This window comes from Dermochelys coriacea, chromosome 1 (assembly GCF_009764565.3).
Source record: "Dermochelys coriacea isolate rDerCor1 chromosome 1, rDerCor1.pri.v4, whole genome shotgun sequence".
In the NCBI taxonomy this organism is placed as follows: Eukaryota; Metazoa; Chordata; order Testudines; family Dermochelyidae; genus Dermochelys; species Dermochelys coriacea.
In genome coordinates this window covers 286,246,248-286,270,922 of record NC_050068.2, presented here as the reverse complement: position 1 = coordinate 286,270,922, position 24,675 = coordinate 286,246,248, and the positions used below count along the sequence as shown (strand labels likewise).

Genomic DNA, 24,675 nt, shown 5'->3' with positions numbered 1-24,675 from the left:
ACAGCCTTAGCTCTCACTGAAGGGACTGATGGAGGCACAGACTTGATGCTTAGTCAAAGAGAGTGGGGAGGCGGTCACAGGTTCTGTGCTGGAGTGGGGTGAAACAGCCTCATGTCTCAGTTCTAGTCTCAAGGAGGGGATGGGGCCAGAGCCCAAGCTGTAACTCATGGGAAGGGGACACTGGCGCGGGGGGAAGAAGCCCCAGCTTGCTGAGGAGTTTGGGGGGAACAGTTTCAGTGGGGTGGGTAGTCCCCATTGTTACTTAGAAGTTGTGGGGGCTGGCCTCAGTGGGGGGGCTCGGACCCTGCTATCACAAGGCTAGGGAGCCCAGGCTTGGCGGACAGTCCCTGCTGTCAGAAGGGCATGGGCTCTGTGGGGGAGGTTAGTCCTGCTGTCAGAGAGATTATGGAGGGCAGTCGCCGCTGTCACTGGTGGGTGTGGAGGGCATGGGCTCGGTGGGGCTGTGTCAGTCCCCACTGCCACAAGGGCGGGCAGGAAGGGGGGGCGGGAATTCACTTCCACAGTCATGGAGAGCATGGGCTCGATGTGCGGGGGTGCGTTACTCCCCTCTGTCACAGGGGTGGGGGCATAGGCTCGGCGGGCAGCTCAGTCCCCACTGTCACGCAGGGGGGCGCGGGCTCTGAGGGGGGATTAGTCTCTGGTGCCACAGGTGCGGGGAGACGTGCTCGGGGGGACTCTGGGAGGGGTCGGAACCCGCTGTCCCAGGCATGGCGGGGCACGGAGCCACTGGGGGAAGGGCCGGGCCCCGCTCTCACGGGCTCGGTGGGGGATGGGGGCTCAGTTCCGCCCCCGCCCCAGCTGTCACGGCGCTGCGCCTGCGCGGCAAGGTCTTTCCCTGAGCGGCGGCGGATGGGCAGGAAGCACGGAGCATGCGCGGCGGGGGGCGGCCGGCCGGAGCCCTGAGGCTGCGCGGAGGCGGGGTCGCTCTGGCAGCGCTGGTGCCCGCCGGGGCGGGGGCCAAGCATGAGGCTCGCCCAGCGGCCGGGGCAGGACCGCGAGCTCGCCGTGCCTGGCAGAGGGTGCGGTTGAGTGGCCCGCCTCCCCCTTCTGCGCCGACCTGCGCCTAGAGGCGCCGCCGCAGCCGGGCCGCCACCTTGTCCCAACCCCTCACGTTGGGGGAGGGGCCCGCACACCCCGACCCCCCTACGTCGTGGGTAGGGCCCGCGGACCCCCCCCCCCCACCACCACCACCCTTGAATCTCCGTCGTACGGGGAAGGGCCCGCACACCGGACACGCTCCCATGGGGGGGGAGGGGCTGTCACTAACGTGGTCTGCCCTTTCTGACTCTCCCTCTTTTCCTTCGCTGGTGACCTGGACTTTGATGTCCCTTGTGTGCGCGCGTTGGGAGAGGCTCCCTCTTGCGGGGTTAGTTTCCAGATGCTCCCCCCTGTTGGGGGCGGGGGGCGCGGCCGGGTGGGAGTGTAGTTGTCTTTAACTCAGCGGGGGTCTGAGGAATGGTCCCTCAGTGCTACGGCCCAAGCCACAGCCCCTGCATTAAGCTTTGGTTTTTAACAAAAACGGTTCTTTAATTGAAATTGTGTATGTGATACTTTTTGTTCTTTTCCTCCCATAGGTAGTTACCTTCTGAATTCCCATGTCTTACCAGCAGGAGGATTACAAAGAATCTATCAAAATGATGACAAATATTGTCATTTTGAGCCTGCTTATTTGTATTTCGTTATCTTTCTGGATTGTGTCTATGACAGCAAGTACGTACTATGGTAAGTCCGTGGCCAGCCTACTTGGCTTAGCCCTATGCTCAACTTGAACCCCCATTGTCTCTGTCTCTGTTAGTAAATGATAACTTTTTAATACTGCCTCCTGTCAACTCCAGACTTTTAGAGAACGTTCTAGTCATCAGTAGGACCCTATGGATTTTGATGAAAATTGAAAAACCAATGGAGGACACACGGAGGCTCCTGGCATGTGGTTAGAGACCAGTCAGCTTCAGTGAGATCTGTAATGGTCTATAGATCAAAGAACCAGTTGATGGTAGCCATTAATACTTTCCAGCATAGTACCCCTCATCTCAGCTCTGCCCATTAATTCAATAGAGTTTAAAATGTGGTTGCCCTGAATGACTTGTCTCCCAGACAGAAAAAATGAAATAATTGTGTAAGGGGAACATACGAGGAGGGGCTCTGAGACAGGCGGCAGCTGGGGGGCACAGAGACAAGTGGGCACAGGGAGAAAATGGGGAACCCTAGTAAGGGAGAAAAGGGGGCACACAGAGCCCCTGGCATGAAGGAGGGGTTTCTGCATGGAGTTCCTAAAATGGAGGGAGATGGGAGGGTGACCCTGGGAGCTTGTGGGGGGAATTGAGGAATACAAGGAGTGTGTGCAATGAGCTCAGCCTCCAGAAGCAAGATGTACCAATCCTCTAATAAAATATATCTTGATCATATTTTGTTAATTTGTAGTTTAGATTTTTCTTCAATCAGTATTATTACTTGTAGAGAAAATACATGTCAAGATCATTGTAGTAGGAGAGTATTAAAGAATACTTCACATAAATGTTCTATTATCCTTTTAGTGATTATGTCTGGTGACTGTACACATTCCATCTACTACCCTAACTGAATCACAACATGCAGATTCTTTCAACATTTGCATCGCTAACTATATACTTAATTACAAAGACTTTTCAACGCTGTTGAAAGAATTCATCCGTGTTTCTTTTGGTTTTGAGTTAAGGTGGCTGCAGTGTGTAAAGGGAACTGCCACATGTTTATATTGTCCTTTAACCACATGTATGAAGTCTGTGAGTATATTTAGTAATTTAACTGAAGAGTTTTTACATGGAAATTTTCTTATTTTCTCAAAAGAAATATAAGAAGCCTTGTAAATTTAAAACCAGTTAGCATGCACAGTACCCATACAAGCTTGTATAGAAAATTTTGTGATGGGTGATACTGGAAAGTATTAGGCTTTTTCTTACACATCTTAGCTACAGGTTTCAGAGTAGCAGCCATGTTAGTCTTGTATTTGCAAAAAGAAAAGGAGTACTTGTGGCACCTTAGAGACTAACCAATTTATTTGAGCATAAGCTTTCGTGAGCTACAGCTCACTTCATTGGATGCATTCAGTGGAAAATACAGTGGGGAGATTTATATACATAGAGAACATGAAACAATGGGTGTTACCATACGCACTGTAACGAGAGTGATCACTTAAGGTGATCTTTTGTAGTAATAGTCCCGTCCCCCCCACCCCACTCTCCTGCTGGTAATAGCTCACCTTAAGTGATCACTCTCTTGTTATAGTGTGTATGGTAACACCCATTGTTGCATGTTCTCTATGTATATAAATCTCCCCACTGTATTTTTCCACTGAATGAATCCGATGAAGTGAGCTGTAGCTCACGAAAGCTTATGCTCAAATAAATTTGTTAGTCTCTAAGGTGCCACAAGTACTTTTTTTCATCTTGGGTACAGTAACTCCTCATTTAATGTTGTAGTTATGTTCCTGAAAAATGCGACTTTAAGTGAAACGATGTTAAATGAATCCAATTTCCCCATAAAAATTAATGTAAATGGGGGGGGGGGGTTAAGTTCCAGGGAAATTTTCTTTTATTTTTGCCAGACAAAAGATTACACACACTCACACACTAAGTTTTAAACAAACAATTTAATACTTTACACAGCAATGATGATTGTGAAGCTTGGTTGAGGTGGTGACATCAGAAGGTGGGATATTTCCCAGGGAATGCCTTTTTGCTAAATGATGAACTAGCAATTGGCTGAGGGGCTCCAGGGGTTAACTCATTGTTAATGTAGACTCACACTCTAGAAGACAGCAGGAATGGAGGGAGGGGAGACAGCATGGCAGACAAAGACGCTGTGTGTGTGTGTGTGTGTGTGTGTGTGCGCGCGCGCGCGTGAAAGAGAGAGAGATGTGCATTTCCCCTTTAAGTACACCAACCCACTCAAGTACCCTGCCTTGCTAAGTTAATCAGCAAGCTGAGATCACAGCTGCTGCCAGGAAGCTCCCTCTGTCCTGAGCCCTGTCATATGTCCCCTTGCTCTGTGGAGATGGGGTAAGCGGGGTGCAGGAGCAAGGGGGAGAGGGACACCCTGACATTAGCCTCCCTCCCCTTTCCTCCCCCGCCCCCCCAAGAAGCAGGAGGCTCGGGGAGCAGCTCCAAGGCAGAGGGCAGGAGCAGCACATGGTAGTGGGGAGAGGGACAGCTGAACTGCTGACAATTGATAGCCTGCAGGGCAGTTGCTGCACAGGGAACTTAGGAGAGCAGGGAGCTGATAGGGGAGCTGCCTGCCCACCCTGGATCCAAGCCCCCACCAGCTAGCTGCAACGGGCTGCTCTTCCTGCAAGCAGTGGACAAAGCAGGTGGCTGGCAAACGACGTTATAAGGAAGCATTGCACAGCTCTAAACGAGCACGTTCCCTAATTGATCAGCAATGTAACAACGAAACAACGTTAACTGGGACAACTTTAAGGGGGGGAGTTACTGTATGCCCAAGTGGAGCTCCTCTCCTATGTATACTATAGGAGGGCCATAGCAACAAGGCTGCCTTCCTGTCATCTCCCAAAGCACTTGCTTTGCACGCTGGTACAGAGGAGAAGGGGTACTTCTGTCTTGTGAATCTTTTTGCATAGCAAAGACATGCATCATTTGTTGGGATTCCCTCTAAGACCTTTTCCAATTGGCTTATCCGTAAGCTCCTTTGTTTTCAGTTTAAACAGAATTTTACCGAAAAAAAATCCCAGGTTTTACAAAAAGTATCATTCACTTTTTCACCCTACTTTTGTATCATTCATATAAAAATGACTTTTTTATTAGGAAAATACAATACATTACATGAGATATATGTATTATGATGATACGTTAGTCTATGTGTATATGCAGAGCTGCCTGTTGAAGTAAGGCTATCTATTTGTCTAGAACAGGGGTTCCCAAACTTGGTTCGCAACTTGTTCAAGGTAAGCCCCTGGCGGACTGTGAGGTGCTTTGTTTACCTGAGCATCTTCAGGTACGGCTGCGTGCAGCTCTCAGTGGCCACGGTTCTCCATTCCCAGCCAATGGGAGCTGCGGGAAGTGGTGGCCTGGCCCATGAAACAAATTTGGGAACCCCTGGTCTAGAACAGTGGTTCTCAAACTTTTTTTTTTCATGGACCATTTGAAAATTGCTGAGGGCCCCGGCAGACCACTTAATGATCTTTCCAAATGTTGTTTGTATTCTTAGTTAACTATTGTAAAGCGCTTTGGATAAAAGCACTATATTAAAAATAAAAACCTTAATAATAATGTTTTTTTGTTCTAGAAGTAAGAGCGCACACTCATTTTAATATCCGTAATCTTACCTTTCTAATGCAATGGATTTGCCCTCTCTCCCCCGCCGTGGCAACCCCAGAGCTGGGGCTGGAAAGGAGGGCCATTTCTCCCCGGCAGCCACAGTCCTGGAGCTGGGGAAAGTCACCACTTTCTCTGGCCGCTGCAGCCATGCATGTCCCAAATTCCCACCACTCCCTCTTCTCACCCACTGCTCCCTTCCACCTATTCCCCCCAAGACCACCATCTCATCTTACATGTGCGTTTTCTCCAGGGTGACTGCATGGCTCCACTAATTAGGTGGGTGGCCCTTCATTCTGTTGTGTGTGGCCACCCAGGTGCGCACCTTAGAGGGAACTATCCATGGACGACCTGACTGGAGCTCGCGGACCACAGTTTGAGAACCTCTGGTCTAGAAGATACAAACAGTAGGCACGCACACAAGCTCTGAAGTGCGTGCACATCTGAATGTACTGATGAATCTCACACCCACCACGTACACATTTAAAGCTGTTAGCAGATAACAGTTTAAAGATCTCCCACTAAAATGGGAAGAAAACGAAAATCTGTATCTGAATACATTTCAGAACACAAGGAAGTATTCAAAAGTTTAAAAAAAAAATACATGAGAAAGGAATGAAGTTAAGTGTATGTGCTGCAAATGGCATGGCCCAGTTAGTAAATGTAAATGTTTACAGGTTAATAGTTCTAAGTCTGTGGTTCTCAAACTTTTACACTGGTGACCCCTTTCACGTAGCAAGCCCCTGAGTGCGACCCACCTCCCTTATAAATTAAAAACACTTTTTTATATATTTAACACTGTTATAAATGCTAGAGGCAAAGTGGAGTTTGGGGTGGAGGCTGACATCCCAGGACCCCCATATATTAACCTCGTGACCCCCTGAGAGGTCCTGACCCCCAGTTTGAGAACCCCTGTTCTAAGTCTAGAACAGTAAACTGTTTGTTCAAATAAAAAGTTTTATTTTGGGTTTAGAGATGTATTGTTTTTTTAAACTCGATATGTTTTAGTTCTGCAGCAAACCACATTGAATTCCATTCACCAAAGCATTAATCTTCTGAACACTTGTTTCCCCTGTCCTTCCATCCATCAAAATAAACCCCAGTATTTACCCAGAAAAATTATTAATATTTTTTTTCCACCAATTTTCACCTGTTTTTGTTGTTGTTAGTAATACAGGGCCTTTAAGCTAATTTTTCAAAATATTCAAATCATTGCCCATGGCAGACTCATTTCTTGGATTCCCAGGCAGAATTAAATACAATAAAAGCCAAAAATGAAAGGCCCTACTTATCCAGAACAATTTGTCTAGTTGTGGAAGAACACCTCATTCTCTTTTCTGGAATCCAAAAACCGTGTTTGACTCCATATTTCATCATTCAGGTTCTTTAACTTGGCATACAGCAAACCTATGCAAAGCTGATCAGACTCAAGTGTAGGGTGTGGGTATGGGGTGTATCACACCTCCAAAGTTGCACAAAAACCTCTTCATTTGTATACATTTACACGTTACATTGCATTTACTATACATTGCATCACACATTTTTGGATTGGCTTGGTTATTTTGCAATAACCAGTCCCTCTGCAGCCTGCTCTGACCATGCATTGTGCACTCTCAACCTCCTCTTTTTACAGTCCTAACTTATCTTGTCCATTGTTAGTAAATGGTTCAGTGGGTGTTCTCCCTGCTATTGTTGCCCATACAGACATTGTCTTTTTAGCCTACTGACCTCAGCCTAATGATGTTTACTTCCCTAATTCTATCCTCCAAGAAATGAGGCCTCCTTCCATGTTTTGATTACTCATGTCATGCCAGACTTCAGATACATCATTGCAGAACGTGCCTGTTCTGTAATACCCCTAAGCCCTTGGGGATCAGGAACCCCTGCATCTGCAGAGCTTTGAGCTCTGCTGGCCAAGCACTGCTATTTCTCATTTATAATCCCCATTCCATGATATATCTCTGAGCTATACTGTATCTTAATTAAAACTATCTTTAGATAGGCTTTTTCCTCAAAAAGCATTTTATCAAAAAAATCCAATTTAAATAAAATCCAATTTTTAATTTTTTTTTTTTTAAATCATTGATTTTTATCCACCCTGGCCACGGATACTGAAACAATGTATACCGGGGATCTGCTGGTTCAGCAGTGGCATAGGTAAGAGGGGGACATTGGGTGGGCCCCAGGTGGGCGGGCAATGATGGGGAGTGGAGGGATAGGAGCAAGCTGGCCGCCTTCCCTCTCCCTTCTCCCCCCCCCAAGCTGGGGATGTGATAGATGCTCTGGCCAGAGGCTACTGGAAAAAAAGGGGGCCTGGTAAAAATGTGTGTACCTGCTCCACCTGGCACTTGGGGCTTGCCCTGCTCTGCCCACCTGGCACTCCTGCCAGGGAGCAGGATTGGGGCATAGGGGCTTGCCCCACTCTGCCTGGTGCTCCAGCTGGGGACTAGAGTGGGGGGGGGTCCTCCATTCTGCCCGGCAATCCTGCCAGGGTGCGGGGGCTTGCGCCACTCTGCTCAGTGCTCCTGCTGGAAAGTGGGAGTGGGGTGCGGGGGCTTGCCCTGCTCTATCCGGTGCTCCTGCCGAGAAGCGGGGTTGGGGTGTGGGGGCTTGCTCCACTCCGCCCAGCGCTCCAGCCAGGGAGGCGGGTCAGGGGCTTGGAAGCCCCTGTGGCCCAACTCCGCTCGTTGGCTGACATGCCAGGCGGTGGTGTGGGGCAAGCGCTGGGGCAGGAGCAGAGCTGGGGCTGGGGGCGGTGGGCCTGGATGTTAAGTGGGTGAGCCGCAGCCCACCCATGGCTATGCATACCTGTCGCGTATCCATCCCTCGTCAATAGGGGAACGTGTTCCAATTCACGTCAGTCCCGATTGATGTATCTGTCATTTGCAACTTACAGTACAGTACTGCAAATGACAGATTCGCGGATAGGGACTGAAGTGAATCAGAACACATTCCCCTATTGATGAGCAATGGATAGGCGAAACAACGGATAAGGGGGAGATTTGTACCGGGGACCCCCCTGTAATGGTATTTTGGAGAAAAATGCTAGAATTTTCAAGATTAGGCCAACCACAAAACCAACAATGATTCTATATGTATAATAGTCCAAAGGAGGTTGGACTATTACACAATTAGTATTTCCAGCCAGGTGTATAGCAGCTCATTTTTGGAGAAGGACAGATCCGCAACATTACTGGCATAGTCAAAAGTATGATTAATCATTGCAGTGGAAGCAATGATAGCATTATATTAGGATCAAGTAGATTTTATAATGTATTGGTTACTACAGGATTTGAACAAAATAAATACATAGATAATAAGAGGTTGATCAAATATAAAGGGATTTTTTGAAGATAAATATACACTGTGAATGAATACTTATATATAGAAAGTTCATATATGTTGAGTGGAAAAAGTTAAAAATTGTCCATTTATTCCTACTGCATGTTTTATATCTAGACAGTTTCTGATCCATGACCATTATAGTACTTTACTTCCCACTCCATGAATATTTCATTCCCTTAATAGTCTTTTTGAACATGACTATGTCAAAGGCTCTTGGAAGGTCCAACTACATTTTAACTGTGTGTTCTCCTTTATCTACTCTTGTGTTGACACATACAAAGAACTTCAGGAGTTTCGAGAGACATAAATTTCCTTTACATAAACCATATTGGTTTATCTCTATCACATCATGTTCATCTAGGTATTTATAATTCTAATTTTAATTGTTTTAACTAGTCTTCAGGATACTTTATTAAATTGCCAAGATTATTCGTCAAAGAAGTTTTTAGTTAAAGGTGAAATGTTTTTCAAAATCATTTGTATTTATTGCATAATGTACTATAAAATATATTGTTGAAACTTCTTCATATAGTTCTAGAGAAGCGATCAGAATATAAGGTACTGGAAAGATTTCTGTGTATTAGTTTATTTATTCAAATGTAGTCCTGCCATCGCTACATAAAAGTAATAAAAAATAATATTTTGAAAATTAAGTTTTATAGGCTTTATATTATTTTATGTCTTTACTTGAAGTTAGGAAGAAAAAGGTCCCATAATGTCATCAGTCCGTTAGTGTCTTTATGTATTTGTTAAATCATAATTACGTCATCCATTCTACCAAAATTAAAATCAGGCTTCAGTTAGTTTTGTATTTTGAATTTTAATTTTCATTGTCTCTAACTCCCTTTTAGAAATTTAAAAATTATGTCATTTCCCTGCAGTTTGGTTCTTTTTCTGATTAGTAAAGTTTTTATTACTAAACTGAATACTTTCTCTTTATATGGATTAATTTATGTGAATGCTAAACAAAAGGGAGAAGGAACTCTATGATGGTCCATTTCAATGTGTTGCTCTAAAAGAGAGTTAAAGTATTTCTCTTCTGAATTGTAAAAGAGGTGAGGAAAATAAAGCAGGTCTGATTTGTATGTTCAGAATGTAAATTCATATTAGTAAAGATTTACTATTCTGACGTAGACCATTTTCTATCCTTCAGAAGGCAAGTATGTAATATTTTATTTAATACTTATTTTAACTTCTCAGGTACTTTACGGCCTATTTCTCCATGGCGTTGGCTTTTTTCGGTTGTGGTTCCACTAATGATTGCTTCACAAGGCTTTAAGAAGAAGAGCCTGGATCACAGTGGAGCTTTAGGGGGTATGTATTTTCTGGGAATATTAAGTGAACTATTTAATATATAAGCTAATGTGCCTTTCTTAATTTTCTGTGCACTTTTAACGACTTCCTACTCTCAATCCAATAATAATGTAAACATATAAGTGTAAGCATACAGTATCTGTCATGGCTTCATGTTGGTTTAATGTTTTGTGTCATTTATACTTGTTTAAGCAAGCAGTTTATGCTACTATAACTACAACTCACTGTTTTAGCTATAAAATCCACCACAATAATGGCAATGACATAACATACACCATCTTACTCTGCGGTATCTGGAATCTCTGTGGAGAGACTGATGGTTGCAGTCTCTTTCCATCCATGCTAAGCCAGAAGAGTGAAAGGAGTATGGGGAAGGAGGCTGCTGGAAAGCAGTTCCCTCGATCTGAGACGTGGAGGGAGCCTATCTGCTTGATTCTTCAGTTTATGTGATACAGACCCAGACTGTTCTCTGTGGTTCCCTTTGCTGAAGGATGGGCAGTGCTCCTTTCTTGCCTCCCAAAAATAAAAAGGAAATTAATGATCTGTTCAGGCCTGCTTTTCTTGACTAGATGGAGAAACACCAAGGTACAGTAGAGTAGCATTACCAAACTCTGATGCAAGCTTTGTAGCTATGGTGCTAGTCCATTTCATGAGGCACAGGGCAGAAATGAGGATCAGTGTTGGGGAGAAAGAGCATGACCCCAAATCTTCCCTTCTTTTATCACACACTGCAAATATGGTACTTCATTTGCAGGTAGAATGGCAGGCAACACCTTGAAAGCCACCAACTTTACTTTTCTTCTCCCTTTGTAATCCCTACCATAACCTACTGGAGGAGCAGCTCACTTGTATAGAGAATCAGCCCAAGCTTTTATACTGCAGTGACATTGAGCTAGCTGAGCCTCAGGTGGCACCAGTTGACTTCCTTTACTAGCAGAATGTGGCTTCTGATGAGCAGTTGAGTAAGTAGGGGGAATCTGAAGTTTTTTACTTTTCTCCTCCTCACTGTGTACTAACGTGAAAAAGCAACAAAGGGAAGGATGGCAAAAAGGAAATAACAGACAGAAAAGAAAAAGCAAGAGATAAAATGAACAGAAAAAAGAGATTAGCAACTGTCAGGACATGATATGAATGGATGGCGGGGAATGCCCAACCTGTCAAATGATCCAAAGAGGTGGCTCTATGTTAAAAAAAAAAAAAAAAGGGGGGGGGGGGGGGGGGGAAGAATCCAAGTCATGAAAAGATGTGTTTAAGGTCAGCATTTAAATAGTGGTGGCTGGAAACAACAATAACTCTGTCTCCTTTCTGCCTAGAAACAATAAAATACTCCAGGCAGGGTATATCCAGGGATTTTCACTTGAATGTCATGTGGCCTCATCTTATTGTTTTAATTTTCTTTGTATTTTGCATAGATGGGTGGTGTTGTTTCCTGGCAATATCAGATGGCTGTTTCAGAAACCATATACTGTCCAGATACTTAGTGGAAGATTCAGGAATGTTAAAGGACAACATCAAAGCAAAAAAGCCCCCAAAAAAATTTCAGTCAAAATGGTTGGCTCTTTTTAAATTGTGTAGACAGTTTTCAGGAACTACAGTAATGATCTAGCTAATTGCACTGTCATTTTATTGTAGGTTTATCATGAAGGGGTAATTGATAAGTTTTGAGACTCCAAAATAATTTCCTGTTAATTGTTTTGAAAAGATGATTGCGTGAACTAAACTTGCTGATTTTCCCCCCCCCCTCCCTTTTCAGGATTAGTGGTTGGGTTTATCCTAACAATTGCAAATTACAGCTTCTTCACTGCATTGCTCATGTTTTTTGTTACTTCTTCAAAACTTACTAAGTGGAAAGAAGATGTGAAGAAGCGTATAGATTCAGAATTCAAACAAGGTAAACATGAAGAATTATAATGTCCAACAACCTGTAAAGAATAGCTACTGTGTCTTACCTGATACTTTTTAAAGTTAGAGATATTATATAGTAGTACACAGAATAGAGAACACTATAAAGCCGCGTTCTCCTCTTTATCCCCATCCTGAACTAGAAGCAATGTGCTTGCTAGTGGTTCATTTGATAGTAATAAACTAAAAGTAGTGATTGTGACTTGAGATTTTCATGTTGTTTTTTGAGTTGTGTGTGGGTATTTCTGTTTTTGTTTTTTACGGTTTTTAATTTGCTTTTGCTACTGTATGATGTGGCTGAATGTAAAGTTTCTCTGCTACAGATGAAAATATTCAAATATTTTTGTTCGTTTTACTCAAGGTGGGCAGAGGAATTGGGTGCAAGTATTCTGTAACGGTGGTGTCCCTACAGAGCTGGCTCTGCTATATATGATAGAAAATGGACCAGGTGAAATTCCAATAGACTTTTCCAAGCAGTACACTGCATCATGGATGTGTTTATCCCTTTTGGGAGCTTTGGCCTGCTCTGCTGGAGATACTTGGGCTTCAGAGATTGGCAGTGTCTGGAGTAAAAGTGAGCCAAGATTAATAACAACATGGGAAAAGGTTCCAGTAGGTAAGGCCTTGCTGATTTACACATTTTTGTCTTAATAGTGTGTCATTTCTGTCTGGGACCCTTAACATAATCATATCCATAAAAAGAATAAATCAAATTCTGCTAGCATTGTGAAGTTTTGTGTGGTAAAAATAAGTACTTTGTCATAGTATTTTTACCACATTCTGTTTGTCATGGCCTGTAAATAAAAAAAATAGCTTGGAGAAAGAGCGAAAAATTCAAAAATAACTTTTGGTTTGGTTCAAACTGAAACAGTTTTTTCTTGCCAAAATGGGAAAAAAATAATTCATTTTTGGGTTGTACAAAACATTTTGTTTGACCCAAAACAATTTTTTTCATTTTCAGGTGTTTTTAAATAAAAAAAAATTCTAAATTATGAAACCAAAGAGTAAAAATAAAATGTGTTGAAATGTTTTGTTTTTTGAAATGGTGTGAAATAAACTGTTCTGATGTTTTAAAAAAAAAATTCTGACTTTTTCATCCAAAACTGTTTACCAAATTTGACCTGATTTTGTGAATCGTTTCAGTGACCTGAAAAATGTGTGTTTTGACAGATTTACTACTATGAAAAAACTTTACGTAGCTGCAGTTAGATAGCATCCTGTGAGGTAAAACCCTTACAGAATTCTGAGACTGCTTGTTTTTATTACCATTAGTGTGTTCATATTGAAGTAGATTTATAGATATAAAGAATGGTAACCGTCATCTGACTTGCTTTAAAAAAGGGGAAGTGAAAAGCTTTTTAAAATCAAGCTAGGTAAGATTTCTAATCAGTAGCAGAATGGGTGTTTAAAATGTAAAGATTATAAAAATGCACTTTTAAACCAAATAGTCAATTCATTTCCTTCTTTGCTGTCTTTCCATTCCCTGTCTCCTGTAGTTGATGACATTGCTAACTCTTAAAGCAATTATTAGTATTGAGTTTTCTTGAAGCAAAGAAATCTAGATCCCTAAATTTGAGAGTTGGTTATTGTAAGTTGATTTCTAAATTGTGTGAGGACAGTAGTTTGCCTCTTTTTTTTTTTTTTTTTTTTTTTTTTCACCATAAATGCTCACTCGGTTTCTTTTGAGTAAGTTGGTAAACGTGTTACTTTTTTTAGATAATTCTTTTAAATATCTTTTGGGCAAAACATATCTTGGTGAACTACTTCTGAAAGTTTGAATGGTTGATACTCTGGCTAAATAGAGTTACATGTACAGGTTGGGAGGATATCTTTATCTTCCTCCCGCTCTACCCCTAAAATTAAAGTGTCTAAGTAATACTGACACTTTTTTTTTTCTTTCCAATTTTGTTTAATATTAATTTAACTTATTGTTTGTGAAATTTTCTGGATTAATAGCCATGGAGACTGAAGTTATCTGATTACTCAAGTGGTAGTTCATAGGCAGCAACTTCGCAGGGTAAGCTACCCAGCACAGTGCCAGTCAGGAAGGATCAGTCCTTGCTTTGTCTGCACTAGCCTTTTTTCTCCAAAGTTTCCCATGCTGCTAACGCTGGTTGCAGCTCCATCAGCAGTAACAACAGTGAAAGCATCAGTGTAGACAATGTGTTGGCCACTACTGGAAATTTTAGAGAAACAAAGGCTAATGTAACTGAGCCTCTGGGAGTGAGAGGGTAGTTCTGTCTTCACTGTCAAGTAAACCATTAAAGCCAATTAATACATCTTCCGAAATGGTTTATAACTCAACTCTGTTTTTCTTTGATTTAGGTACTAATGGAGGTGTTACATTAGTGGGCCTAATTTCAAGTCTCATTGGTGGTATGCTAGTAGGTGTGGCTTACTTCATTACTCAGCTTGTTTTTGTGAGTGATCTGGATATATCTGCTCCACAGTGGCCACTTGTTGTGTTTGGTGCAATGGCTGGTTTACTGGGGTCAATTATTGATTCATATTTAGGAGCTACAATGCAATATACCGGTAAGAAATTTTCTGCTTATTTTTCTGATTAACTTAAAAGCTCCCTTTTAACTCCAGAGAGGCTGGGGAAGTGGTTTTGAAAATGGGGAAAGAATGGAGGGATTTCCACAGTGGTCAAAGGGAGGTAAATAGAATGGTGGAGATCAGAAAGAAGATAAATTGCCTTTGCTCTTATCTTCATCCTTATCCTCTGCCATCGTCGTTCTTCTCCCCACTTTTTGATTTTGGCATTTCAAAATTTTCTGAGGCTGCTGTCCTCTTTGAGTCATGAAAATGGTATGATAGGGAAAAAAATGGTAGTATTTTTTCATCAGGCCTTGCTTGAAAATGTCATATCCTAGTAGTACACACTGGCTTTGTGTTCTTTTTTTCTTTCTTGTTCCACTGAATTGCTATCAAACCAAAGTGTGTCTAATATTGTATGACAGTACTTTCCTTTTACTTTCTATTATCTTATCACAAACATAGTAAAGTTAAGGCCAAATTGTCCCACCTTACCACATGGAGTGATGCATTACTTTGCAAATAATCAGCTTGATTTGAATGGGATTAGTTATAGAGTCAAGTACTACTTGATTATGGGAGGCAGTGGCCATTGTGCAGTGCATTTGGGTTTTGATTGTGGCTTTCACTGAAGATGTTAATATGGGGAGCAGAAAGTCTTTTTCTCTGTTTTTCTTGAGTTTGGTGAGTTATCTAGAAAATAAACATGAGGCTTGGCTTTTCGTAGTACGTATTAAGTAAAAGTTAGACTACCTCAGCATGAAGTTAGTGCCTCTGTAGCCTCATCCTGTTCACCACTGAACTTTGGTTTTGGCCTAAGTTTAGTAAGTGATTAGGAGGTAATAACACTGCCAGCTATTTGCTTTCCAAACAGGCTTTTAAAAAAAAGTCGTTGGGGTGTTTGCAGGAATCTCTTTACAATAAAACAGAAGTTCAAGGTGAATAGTCTTATCTTTTAACATGTTGGGCATTAGGAGATCTTCAAAAGCTACAAGAGAAATACTGGTATATATTGTACTGGCCTGCTTTGAGGTGCTTCTGCCTCCCCTCGTTCCCCACACAAACACCTTGTATGTCAGTTTTCTAGAAATGTACATTTCTCCTGGAACACAAAATAGTGGAGTGGCAGGGAGAGCACTGTGATAGCTAATGAAAAACAGTGTTAAAACTCTGCTAATACAAAGATAGAGTAGAGAGCAGCTAGGTTGGTGGTGGGAAAGCCATGCAGCTAGCTAGTAAATACCATTGTTTTGGAAGTGGAGATGTTAGTGAGTACTATTTCAGCATTTAAGGCAGTGGTGTCCAAATTTTTCCTGTTGTGTCCGCCCCTCACCAATAATAGAATCTGTCTGTGCCTCCCTTTTCATTACTGCACAGTTGGCTCAGCAGAGGAGCTTGAGCTGAAGGCAGAACTGGGAATAGGGGAGGAGCTGGGACTAGAAGCAGAGCTGGCCTGGGGGCAGAGAGGGAATGAGGGCAGAGCTGGGCTGCAGCTGGGGCCAGAGCTGGAGCGGTACTGGAGCTGGGTGCGCTCTCTCTCCCCTCCCTCCCCCCTTGTGGGGGCCAGCCTGGGTCCTGCTGTGTGCTTCCCCAAATGTTCTTCCACTGATCTAAGAGGAGTAGACTTGCCATCAGAGTAATCATTTTCTTTACATAGTTTATCATTAAAAACTAATTCTTTTTGACACATTGTTTCTAACCATTTGTTTGTCAACAGCATCTTTCATATCAGAACTCTTTAGTTTTCTTTCTTACCACTATCATTAGCTTCTTATTCTAGAACTGCATATGTAGATTTAATAGAAACAGTAACTACATTTTTTAAAAAAAAGCTTCTCTCTAATTAAAAGTATAGAATCTAAATTCCCTCCTTCAAGGCTACTAGTGTTAGTTTAGAATAATAGTTTAACTTTATTGGCTAGTTAATTATCCTTTTTATATATCTTGGACTCCACAGTCATATACTAAGCGCTTGTAGGCAGTCATGTACATTTGACGTCTTGGTAGTGGGTTTCCTCTCAAGTATGATAGTACTGTAAATTTATCTTTTATTTACTTCTTTCTCCAGGTTTTGACAAGCGTATTGGCATGGTTGTCAACTACCAAACAAAAGACTCAAAGCACATATCTGGAAAACCTATTCTGGACAATAATGCAGTGAACCTCTTTTCTTCTGTAGTCATTGCTTTGTTACTTCCTGGTGTGGCATGGGGTTTCTGGCCAAGAGGGTGAAACTTCCTAAGTCTTTTAATACATAGTTCAAATACACTTAATATGAATCAAAGTTTTCTCCCCAAAGCACTGTTTTTACCTTGTTTGAGGAAGTCCTCTGCATCCTTTTCAGAGCCAGAAGGATTCACCATCTTAACTTCCTTAGGCTGTAAGTTTTATGGCAGCCACCATCTTTCTGGGAAAAGAGGACCAGATGAGGCTCTGTTAATAACCTGTCAGTGCTACTCCTTAATTGGACACAGTTTGCTACTTTTGTAACATGAAACACTTCATTTTCCCTTCTGAAGCTGAATGCTTGGTCTCCAAATCATTTCCAGCCCCTGGCAGAAGAAAGAGTGAGAGAATACAACCAAAAATCTAACCTGGATCTGCCATACAACTAGTATTAACACTGTTCTCCAAGCCACAAAGTATTATATATTTTCTGTAATACAGATCATAGTAGTATCGATGAAATCACTGAATTCTGGTTTAGTATATATTTCCCATTGTCTGCTACAATATTATAGGTTTTATAGAGGTGCATTGAAGTCTTTAAAAACATTGTGCTTAATAAGCATTGTTGCCTATTCTATGTTGTGTTACTTTTTTGCCATGCTTTTGACAAAAAGTAAGAAAAAGTAATGGTATAACATAATGTCTCAGGCATATGACTAAATTTAAAATCAAAACTAATCTTTTTCCAATAAGCAAAACAGTTTTCTGTCCTTGTTTTCTGAAAGTCTTCCTTGCTTTTTATTAAGTAGGAATATAAAGCTTATATAAGCAGCATCAAAAGATACTTCTTCTCAGATTAAATTATTGATCTTAAAAGTAAAGATTACATTTTTTAATTCAAAATCAACTGGTTAGAAAAGATGTAACTTGTTCTGTAACTGTGGAATTACTCTTTAATAATCTGAGTTAAATAGTAGCACGTTCACCAAGTTGTGGTCTTCATAATTCTTTCTCAGTAACACTACTCTTTTGTTTTACAAATTATTGCTCACTGGAGATGTAAAAAGCGTTGGGGCCTTTATTGTTGATAAATTATTACGGGTTTTTTACTTTTATCATTAAATGACAGGCTAAAAATTTTTTCAGTTAACAATTTAATATTTATTATATAGAATCAGATCCTGCATCTGGGTTGCGTGCGTGGATCCTTTTGGCCATATAGAGATCATCCACCTGGATCCATTTGCAGGGTATGACCCATAATGTGTGCACCAAAAAAAGTTTCTTCCATTCTGAGAGTGATTACCAGTTCCGGTGATATTCCCAGTTTTAAGTATAGGAGACTTGGCAGAATCTTTCAAAACAGAATAAACTAAGTCTGACCACTGCATCCTAATGTTCTTGTTGAAAAGCACTGTAACGTGAAAGGCATAGATGCCCTTATTGATTAATTATATTTAATTTAACTGCAAATAAATCCATTTTGCTTCATTATATAGTTAGGATTTTGTGCTAACATATTTTTGATTTTGTTAATGCCCCAAGGCATTAGAGGAAGGCTCTTAGAAAGGAAAAAAAGTAGATGATGGTGAGCTCAGTAAGAGAGTGAAAACATACAAATACTTTGAGGGGGTTTAGCTTTTAATTTAAATATTTGTATTGTCTGGTATATTATGTTGCAGGAATCAAAGGTATCTTTTCAGGGATTAAGGAGGCTTTTAGCCAAGTTTCCATTATAATCTAATGCGGATCCCAAGACTAAAACACCACACAACACGGAACATATATCCATAATATGTTTTTTTTAAAAAAAAAAACAAACAAACTGCGTAGCAGTATGAAATGCCTTCATTGCTGTTAAATTAAATTTTAAACAAGCAATTTTGCACCTAGCAGGTAAGGGTGGGATCTTCAAAAGTGCAGAATATTGGCTTACCTCTGGTGAGAGCAGAGTTGGGCCAATACTGAGTGCTTTTGAATTTCCCACCATTAAATCTCTAGTGTACAGAATCGTATTTAAAGAATGATTCTTGCCTCTTCTGTAGCATTAGTTTTATTAAATAATATCCGCTGTGGACAGGATACCATTACACTGGACAAAATAGTATTAAATTGAACAGAACATAGTAGTGCAGATTGTGTTGCCTTTGATTTTTTATTTTACACAGTAGCTGTGCAGAAAGTGTAGCCCTTTATGAGAAGAGGAGGAGAAATATAGGGAAATTGTATGTGACTTAGTGCCTGTAAACCAGTGTATGTCACTAAGTGTAGTTGTTGGGACCAGAAAGAAGCCGATGGAATGTTAACACTTGAGATCATTAGAAGGTGTCTGGATAGGCACAGAGAAAATAGGTGAAATTAAAAGGGCAGGTGATGAAAGAAAAGGAGGCAAAATAAACGGAGTAAGATATTAATAGAAATGAATTGAGGGCACATAGTGTTTTTCCACTACATTGTGTTTTAAATATTTGAATATTTGTTTTGCCTCAATGCATGTATTTGAATTAGTATTTGAGATTAATCTTCCTGTAAATTAAAATTTGACATTTATCTGACACTAATTTATTTATTTCTTACTGAAACAGCATGAAAATTCACAAATCACCTCTACAATACTTTGATCAAATTTCCTTAAACTGAAAAATTCCACTTGGAAGTCAGTTGAGCCTTATCTGTATAGTTTTATAGATTGTGTATGTTCAAGAAAATGACTATTTTTCAATATAAATATGAAGTAGTTTTTCTTAATAAACACATAATGTAATTGGTTTTTATGTTAAATGTTGTCTCTGCCTGAAAAAAAACCTTTCAGTTAGTCTATCTCAATCTGAAGCATTTTTAAGGATACAACAATGCAATCATTTATTTACAGAATACAGCTTTATAATTATACTAATTTACTAAGTGTCAAAATATGCATTGTTTGTGTCTGATAGATCCACCATAGTTAAGTGTGCAAGCACTTAAGTGGTAAACCACAGTTCACTGAGACATGTTTAGCTAAAACCACTAAATAAGAGATGTCAAACAGTCTGGGGAGATGGCCCAATTACATGTTAAAATGTGGCCTAGGGCTTTGATTTTTAAATTATTACTGAGTCCAGATAATCCATTGAACAGCGATAAAAGATTACGTTTTCGGTGATGTACAGCCCTTTCTGGGATCACTACTACTTCTGTCTTTTGTTTGGCAATTTTTGCATGCAGTTAACTGGTGTGTATGAACAGTTATTAACTGTGTATGCAAATTGCACACCTACATTATTTTCAAATCTGATTCCTAACTGTCCATTATTGGCTTCATAGTTAGCACTGGGAGATGAATGGGACAGTTCCCACCTATCTGCTGTTTAGGACAGGACTACCCTAATTCATGTTCAGATGGTTGTCTTTGCAATAAAGGGTCAAAACTTTTTTTAAAAATGAAAGCTTGCATTCTGTTGAATCTGCATGCCAGATTAACACATCAAGTGGACTGATGCCATTTCTAAAATGAAACGAGTTTAGGACTGGATGGCTCAGGATTGGTAATAGGGCTTGTCTAAATAGGTATGTTATATCCAATTACCTTTAGTTTGCCTTAAAGTGCCTTGCATCTATACATAACCTTTTAAAAAGTGAATTTGGCATCTTCGGTTGCTGTGATGAATCCTTGCAAGAGGATTGTTTGCTTGCCTGCAATGAGTTTGTTTTTTCTAAGGTTTGCATATACACACTCCTAACTACTATACTTCTAGCAGTTTCCCCAGTGCATTGCTTCACCCCTAGATCAGATTATCTGTGTACCTCCATGGCTCTGGGGTCATCTTGACTGGATTTGACCTCTCTATTTAAATGCAGGCTGGCAGCCAGCTGTGCCTCTTTTTGATACCAGATAGTAGTGAGTTCACATACCTGGAGGCACATATGTTATAGCCATGCCCCTTCCTCCCTCCCCCAAACTTCCCTATGGATCCACGCTTCCCGTTCCCCTAGACTTCTTTGTGAACTCCTGCAGAGGTCCTAGATTTGATTGTTGTTTTTGGAGAGCTGCATGTTCAGTGCTTGGAGAAGAGTCACGGGAAGGCAGACTTGTACAAGACACTGACAGAACCAGTGAAGAGCAGGGCACTCCCATAGCTGGTCCCAGTGCAGTCAAAGCACAGGATCTCCAGCAGAAGTAACTGAAGACAAGGAACAGGACCTCTGATAAAGCTCCCACTGCTTGCCTATACTATGAGGACCTGGACTGTTTCTGCAATCAAAGCCACCACTGCACCTAAGAATGATGTGGTGGATGGTTTTCCACAAAGCAGCCCATACAGCATAACAGGTACCCTTCGATCCCATGTATACCAGGAAGTCTGACAGGAGATTTTTCTGGGCAGCCAAGAATGGTATTACACAGCAGATTTAGAGATTACACAAGAACATTGTGCAGATAGCCGGCCTGAAATTGCTGTGGATGCGAGCTCTACAAAAATGAGCCTGAAAATGCTACAGAGAGGAGCTGTATCAGTTAGTATTATGTGCTGTATTACAATACAAGTGTATAGGGAGAGTTAAATAACCTTTTTCCTTGTACCATCCGTCTGCTGTTGTGTTCAGGGAGCCTTTCCCTGCCTGCTTAGCTTTTAACCACACTAGACTAAAAGCTATGAAGTTTTATTTCCCTGCACTATCAAATCCCACAACCATATGTCCCACTTGCTGCATCCACAGTCTCCTTCCTGAGGTGTTTCCTGCTCTTTCACCCACCTCTGCTCAAGATGTTGGCAACACAGGCCGGGTAAAAAAAACCTGCATGGCAGGTGTGTTTGTTGCAGTCATAGAGTAAAAGCAACAGCCAAAGCATTGCAGCTCAGTTTCATTAATACCCTCAACATTTTGCTAACTTGCGTTGTGAAGTAAACTGCCCAAATGAGGCTAGAGAGACAGTTCAAAACAGATTGTAAGGCATTCATTTACTGTAGAGTTCTCTTTATTTTGGAGTGCACTTTGTTAATCTGAGGGTGTCATAAAAGAGACCTTAAGGCAAATTAGAGCTTTCTTTTGGCATGCACGTTCCAAGGCAATGAGTTTTCTCAGAATTGCCTATATAGCTAGTATTTCCCTACCACACCTGCACCAGCTGGAGGGATACCATCTTGGTAAATAGCAGTGCTGTATTTGCCTATTGCCTTTTTGAACAAGACCTTTCTCTCTCTCTCTTGGGGACTTGCCACTGAGTGACATCTTCCACCATAAGGACAGCCACCAGAGGTGCAGATGCAATCACAAAATCACAAATGCAATCACAGCCTTCCACCACCTGAAGTTCTGCAGCCACTGCTGGTCATTCAAGTGTTGCATAACTATCCTGTCTCACCAGTCCGTGTTAGCTGACCAAGCCCAGAAGCTCCACCAAGTAAAGCTATATCAGATAAGTCCTGCAGAAGTAACCTGTTCATTTCATCCTCCTCCTCCTCCACTGGTATCCATATTACCATGGAATCCAAAGCCCTTTGAAGTCACCAAGTTGAATCTATCTGGCTACATGTGACCTGGTCAGTGAAGTAAAGTTATTGTATGGTTATGCTGATTTATTAGTTTTCCAGTATAAAGCTATTGGTATAGCTTAACAGGGAACTATTAGAAAAACAACCAGGAAAGCAACACAATGGATCTTGAAAAGCAACTTCCCAACAACTACCTGTGTGGGGGGAGGGGGGGTGAAGGAGGAGGCAGGCAAATACCAGACCATGACCTACTTCCAACACAGGCTACTGCAAACATATCAAACCTGTCCTCCACTATCTACACTAGCTTCCCATAGAATTCTGAATCAAGTTCAAGGTTTCAAGCTTTTTTTCAAAGTGCTCAATGGTCTGGGCCCAGGACATCTAAAAGATCAGCTAAAGCTCTGGGACAAAGACTGTAGTTGACAACTCTGCTGCTCTGGCACAATGGAATTCTCAACAACAAGAGTAAAGTTCATTTATGCAGGAGACAGAACTTTCTTCAGGAATGGCTTTTGACTATGGAATGAACTCCCCCAAGAAGATGGGGGACAGGAGTTCAGTTAACTCAGTATCTGTGATAGTGCCCATCACCATAGTACTGTAGTGCCTTGAATATATTAATTTATCCTCCTAAATCTCCAATAAAGTAAAGTAGTAGTATTCTCCTCATTTAACAGACTGGGATCTGAGGCAGTTAAGCCCTGATCAAGGCCAAAGAGTTTGATTCATCTGACCAATGTCAAGGAGATTTCTTTGATAACGAGACACATTTGAAATGAGGAATATGATGTATCTGAGAGATTAATTTTCTAAATTATGGTTGTTTCACTATAAGAGAGCAGCATTGTTATTCTCCTTTCCTTCCCTTTTTTTAATGCTTGTGTTAGTTGGGAACATTTTTTTCTAGTAAAGAGAGAGGGAGTCCCTCAGTGCTATATGCCAACAACTAAGACAGGACTGTCAGACTGTTATTTTAATGAGATTTTAAATAGATCTTACAGAATGTTGCAAAAATCTTTCACCGCAAGAAAGTGGCACGTTAGCACTGGTTAATAATTGTTTCAAAATGAGGAAGTATTCCTCTACACAAGCAAGAAGGGAGCCCTGCCAATAGATTATCTAACATTATTAGAAACATGAAAAAAATTCTGGTGGAGTTGAAGCTAGAAGACAAGATACTAAAAATTAACATAGCTCTCTCTAACACCTGCAGGCTACAAAGCCATCAGATATTTCACAGAAAGGAAAAAACAAACAGTGCATACAGTATATACAAATAAATGTTGAAGGCCTTTTAAATGATCAACTTGAAAAAACAAACCAATTAATGCAGAAACCTGTTAATGCAATGTGAAGGTTGCAAATGAAAACGTCATTATTTTATGGTGCCCCAAACTTTGCACCTTGCAGTTTAGATTGATAACATGTTAATACTGCCATGCAGAGTTTATGTTGCAATCTGAGGCACCTACAACTGACTTTGTGTGGGCAGACCGTGGTGGTCACAAAGAGCCTCACTGACTTCAATTGCAGGAGTAGATCATAATTTTACAAATAATGCAACCGAGGGACAACAAAGGATAGGGATAGAGACCATGATCACAGTAACGAGACTGGGATTACTCAGCAATGGTATGTGTATGGACAGCATGGTTGAACTAATTATTCATGTGCAGTTTTTGATAAATTATAGGTGGAGCTGTTATTGCCACCTATAATTATGGTTGCCTGATACTTTCCATTATAAGACCCTAATTTTAGCTGCAAAAGAGTTTGCCAAACTTTAACCACTCAGGCTGAAATTTTCTATGCTGGGTGTCTGCCTCAACATTTTTGAAAGTATCAGCTGAAATATTTCAGTTTCCAAGAATGAGGTTGGGGGAAAATGTTGGTTTTGCACAGGTTAAAAAATATTTTCTCACAACTGTTTTGTTGGGAAGGTCTAGCACCTTCATTCTTTAGAGCGGGCATTTGTAATTTAGCAGGGAGATTGCCCTGCTGACAGGGATGTGCTTTGAACTGTCCCTGTGAAAATTAACCCAAATTTGGCCAAGTTATGTGCCTCTGAAAAATTGCAGTTTGCACAAGGTCAGTAGAGGCTTGTTTGAGTTTGACTATTAAATTCTCTGAAGATTCTGTCTGCACTGAGCATGCTTCAGCTCCTCACAGACTCTGTGAGCTGATTGGACTGTTCATATGCCATCCCCACAGCACTCTTCATCCCAGGCTGCAGGACTAAACTAGACTTTCCCTGTAATAGCTCTAAGCTCTCCGAGGGGCTGCCGTGGCACTTAGCCCAGGAACTGACAGCAGTGTGAGTGTTTCTCCTGTGCTATCAACATTTCCCATACTGGCATGTGTAGGACAAGACTGAAGCTGCATAACTTGAATGCAGAGGGGGTCAGAAGTTGGCAGGTATGGAGGTGGATAGGGGCAGAAGGGGAGAGACAGAAGCTTGGAGAACAAGGGAAGAATTCTCTGTAGCCACTACAGTACACTCCTTCCAGAATCTGGAATTGAACCCTTGACACCTGAATCCCGACATTTCTCTCCTGTCAGCAAATAGCTGGAAGCCCACAAGCAAAGTATGTGTCTTA

At 41.3% G+C, this 24,675-nt stretch overlaps 1 protein-coding gene across 3 annotated transcripts; it reads left to right on the top strand.

The window, feature by feature from the left end:
- Window positions 1-769: 769 nt before the first annotated feature.
- TMEM19 (transmembrane protein 19) lies at window positions 770-18,400 on the top strand. 3 transcript variants are annotated; one of them, XM_038377190.2, is made up of 7 exons: window positions 770-1,040; window positions 1,596-1,743; window positions 9,876-9,989; window positions 11,743-11,880; window positions 12,253-12,507; window positions 14,217-14,426; window positions 16,498-18,400. In XM_038377190.2, the coding sequence occupies exons 2-7, from the start codon at window positions 1,617-1,619 to the stop codon at window positions 16,659-16,661; spliced, it is 1,008 nt and encodes a 335-aa protein (XP_038233118.1). In that variant the 5' UTR covers window positions 770-1,040; window positions 1,596-1,616; the 3' UTR covers window positions 16,662-18,400. The 3 variants fall into 3 exon arrangements, with proteins under 3 accessions (XP_038233118.1, XP_043349269.1, XP_038233124.1); XM_038377196.2 differs by lacking the exon at window positions 770-1,040 and adding an exon at window positions 1,230-1,387; XM_043493334.1 differs by lacking the exon at window positions 11,743-11,880 and having other exon boundaries at window positions 857-1,040.
- The last annotated feature ends 6,275 nt before the right edge of the window (window positions 18,401-24,675 follow it).